A 3,346-nucleotide genomic window follows, 5' to 3' on the forward strand; every position below is an offset into this window, starting at 1 on the left:
GGCAGCGGTTCTCCTCTCAGTAGAAGCCGTATTTCCTCTCGAAACCACTCCCTTTGTACCGTTCGAATCCACAGGTCGCGGCCCAGCTGGATTTCCAGCGGGGTCAAGGGGTGGTCGATGGGGGAGGATTTCGGCACCTTGCGTAGACAGGCTGCAACTCTGCGACACGTCGCAGTAACACGCAGGAGCCTGGTGAGGGAGGAATATTTGTGAAGCAGCTCCCAGTACTGAGGTCGATAGGCAGCGGCCATCAGAACCTGTCCGGGTCGTTCTTCCAAATTCGACCTTGGCGCAGGTCTATATTCGGCGGAAGGCCAGGCAGATGGGGAGTCGGATAACCACTTAGGTCCCTTCCACCACAGCTCGCGGTGTATCAACTGATCCGGTAGTAGGCCTCTTGAGGCAAGGTCCGCAGGATTCTCCTTTCCCGGCACATAGCGCCATGACCCGTTTGGTAGGATCTCTTGGATGGCAGACACGCGATTCCGGATAAAGTCCTTCCAGCGTGAGGGGTGAGCCGATATCCACGTCAAGGCAACTGAGGAGTCCGACCAGCAGAAGACCGGTGTGTCAGACAGCTCCAGAGCCTTTGTCGTCCTGGCTATCAACCGAGCTAGAAGCAGAGCGGCAGTGAGCTCGAGTCGTGGAATGGTGAGCCGTTTGAGGGGGGCAACCCTCGTTTTGGAGCACACCAGCTGGACGTAACCTGTATCGTTATCGCTCAGGATCCTTGTGTAAACAGCCGCCGCCATGGCAAGTTGCGATGCATCCGAGAATCCGTGTATCTCTATCCTCGGAGCGTAGGAGCGAAGAATACCGACCCATCGTGGTATGGAAAGTGGTTCTAACTGGCGTAGTTGCTGGCGGAATGCAGACCATCTCTCTTGGACCTCGGTAGGAAGTGTCTCATCCCACCCGATCTTCAACAGCCAAAGCTCCTGTAGAAGAACCTTAGCTTTTACGACGATTGGTGAAATTAGCCCCAGAGGATCATACAGTCTCGCTATGTCCGAGGCGATCGCTCTTTTCGTAAAGGTGGGTACGCATGGAATACCGGGCGAGAAGTGCAAGGTATCGGAGCCTGGTCGCCAAACGATGCCCAAAATCTTGCTGGAGGATGGCTCAATCTCGACGTCGGCGGATGTCTCCTGATTTGAGTTAGGCAGAAGTTCGGAACAGTTGCTATTCCACTTTTGCAACGGAAGTCCCCCCGCCTCGCAAAGCTGAATCACCTGCCTGATGATCTCCTTGGCTTCGGAGGGTGTGTCGGCTCCTCCGAAGATGTCGTCGACATACCTGCCCTTGGTCATAGGGCCGATCGCCTGGGGGTAACGATGCCCTTCGTCACTCACTAGTTGCTGGAGGGTCCGCATCACCAAGAAGGGCACACAAGTGAGCCCGTAGGTTACCGTTGTAAGCCGGTAGGCGAGAAGCTGTTGGTCCGGTCCAAACCACAGGATTCTCTGCAAATCCCAGTCGTCGGGGTGGACTGCAATCTGACGGAACATTTTCACGATGTCTGCAGAGAAAAGAACTTTGTGAGAGCGGGTCCAGAGCAGAATATCGCAAATGTCAGTCTGAAGCTTCGCTCCTGGGTGGAGAATATCGTTGAGCGCAAGGCCGTTGCTCGTACGACTGGATCCGTTAAACACGACTCTTAGTTTGGTAGTACGATTGTTCTCCCGAAATACTCCGTGATGTGGAAGATAATGGACAGGGGTGTGAGCGGAGGAGGTATCAGCCTCAATCATGTGTCCCATGTTTCGGTATTCTTCGATAAATTCCACATAAAGTCGTTGGAATGTACCGTCGGAAGAGAATCGTTGAAATAGGCGTCTAAGACAGCCGAGAGCCTTCGATTTTGATTCTCCCAATGACCCTGGATTCGATTTTAGTGGCAGGCGAACTACGTATCTGCCCTTGGCATCCCGTGAGTGAGTCGACGAGAAGTGATTCTCACACTCCTGCTCCTCTTCGTTCAATGCCGCCCTGGTGGCATCCGGTAGCTCCTCCTGGATCCAAAACTTGGCGATGAGACCTTGCAGTTCGTGATCCGGTGAGCAGTGGTGCGCTCGGGCAGAGGCAGGTGTTTCTGCCGCGGGGATTGGGCCGCAGAGGACCCATCCAAAAATAGTTTGCTGCGCCGTTGGCGAGGATGAATTGCCTGGTATCAAGCCTGGTCGAATCACGGCATGATAGTTGTCGGATCCGATGATGATCTGTATCGGCCCCGAGACAAAATACTCCGGATCGGCGAGCGAAAGTCCAGAAATCTGACGTGAAGGTGAGGAACTTGTGGTACACGGCGGTAGCCTGGTGGTAAGGCGTGGCAATACAAAGGCTCGGAGTGAACAATTCGCAGAGTCATGTATGGATTGAAGCTGAACGAGAACGCTTCCCTTAGTACGACCGGAGTATGTACCACCGATTCCGAGGAGCGGAATGGAGGCAGCGGAACGGGTGATCTGGGCTCGTCGCACTAAATCTTCGGCTATAAAGGACAACTCTGATCCCTGGCGATCAGTAGGCGAACTGGTTGACGTTCCCCATTGCCCCTTATTAGCCAGGCTCTGCTTGTCGCGAGTAGTGTGGTCCTTCCAGTAGCATGTGCCTGTCCGGACTGGTGGGCACATGCCTCTGGTCGTCAATCGATGGATGGTCGTGAATCGGTCTTCTCCTCAGACCGGACGGTAGCACTCTTTGCCGTCGTAGCCGTAGCGGGTGTGGTTGAGGGCGCGGGGTAGACATTATGGATGGTGGTGTGATGTCTCTTACCGCACTTCAGGCATCGTTTTGTGGAAGTACACCTGTTCACAAGGTGAGGAGCGAGGCAGTTAAAGCATCTTCGATGCTTTATGACGAGATCCTTTCGCTGTTGTGCCGTCTTCGTTTGGTAGCTCTCACATTTCGCTAAATGATGCAAATCTCCGCACAGAGGGCAAGAGGAGGTGCTCGTATCGGAAGCGGAAGCTGCGACGTGCACAGCAGCCTTCGCACGATGTTTATGAGACGAAATAGGAACAGACGTTCCGGGAGTCGTGCAGAGACCGAGATTCTCCAATGCTCGTGTCCGCCCCACAAGAAATTCCTCGAACTGGGTAAAGGTCGGATAAGCGGTAGACGACCCGAGCGAAACCTCCCAGGCTTCACGAGTCTCCGGGTCGAGCAGCTTCACGAGGTGGTGGAGAAGCAGCGGGTCCCAGCTGTGGATCGCGCACCCTAGCGAGCGAAGCGCGGCGGTTGCCTCAGTGATGGTGGTCAGTAGGTTCTTCAGACCTTGTGCACTCTTGGTCTTGAGTGGCTTTAGACTCGTCAGCCTATCCAACTGCGCGGTGATCGAGAATCG

At 54.7% G+C, this 3,346-nt stretch overlaps 1 protein-coding gene across 1 annotated transcript; it reads right to left on the reverse strand.

Moving 5' to 3' along the window:
• Positions 1-59: 59 nt before the first annotated feature.
• On the reverse strand, positions 60-2,633 carry LOC105567223 (the record flags this gene model as incomplete). Its single annotated transcript, XM_012021906.1, has 1 exon — positions 60-2,633. A coding segment is annotated over exon 1 (2,574 nt), but the record flags the coding sequence as incomplete, so codon positions are not given.
• Between the last annotated feature and the right edge of the window lie 713 nt (positions 2,634-3,346).

This window comes from Vollenhovia emeryi, unplaced genomic scaffold (genome assembly GCF_000949405.1).
Source record: "Vollenhovia emeryi isolate VEMERY1.0 unplaced genomic scaffold, V.emery_V1.0 DF942948.1, whole genome shotgun sequence".
Taxonomy (NCBI): domain Eukaryota; kingdom Metazoa; phylum Arthropoda; class Insecta; order Hymenoptera; family Formicidae; genus Vollenhovia; species Vollenhovia emeryi.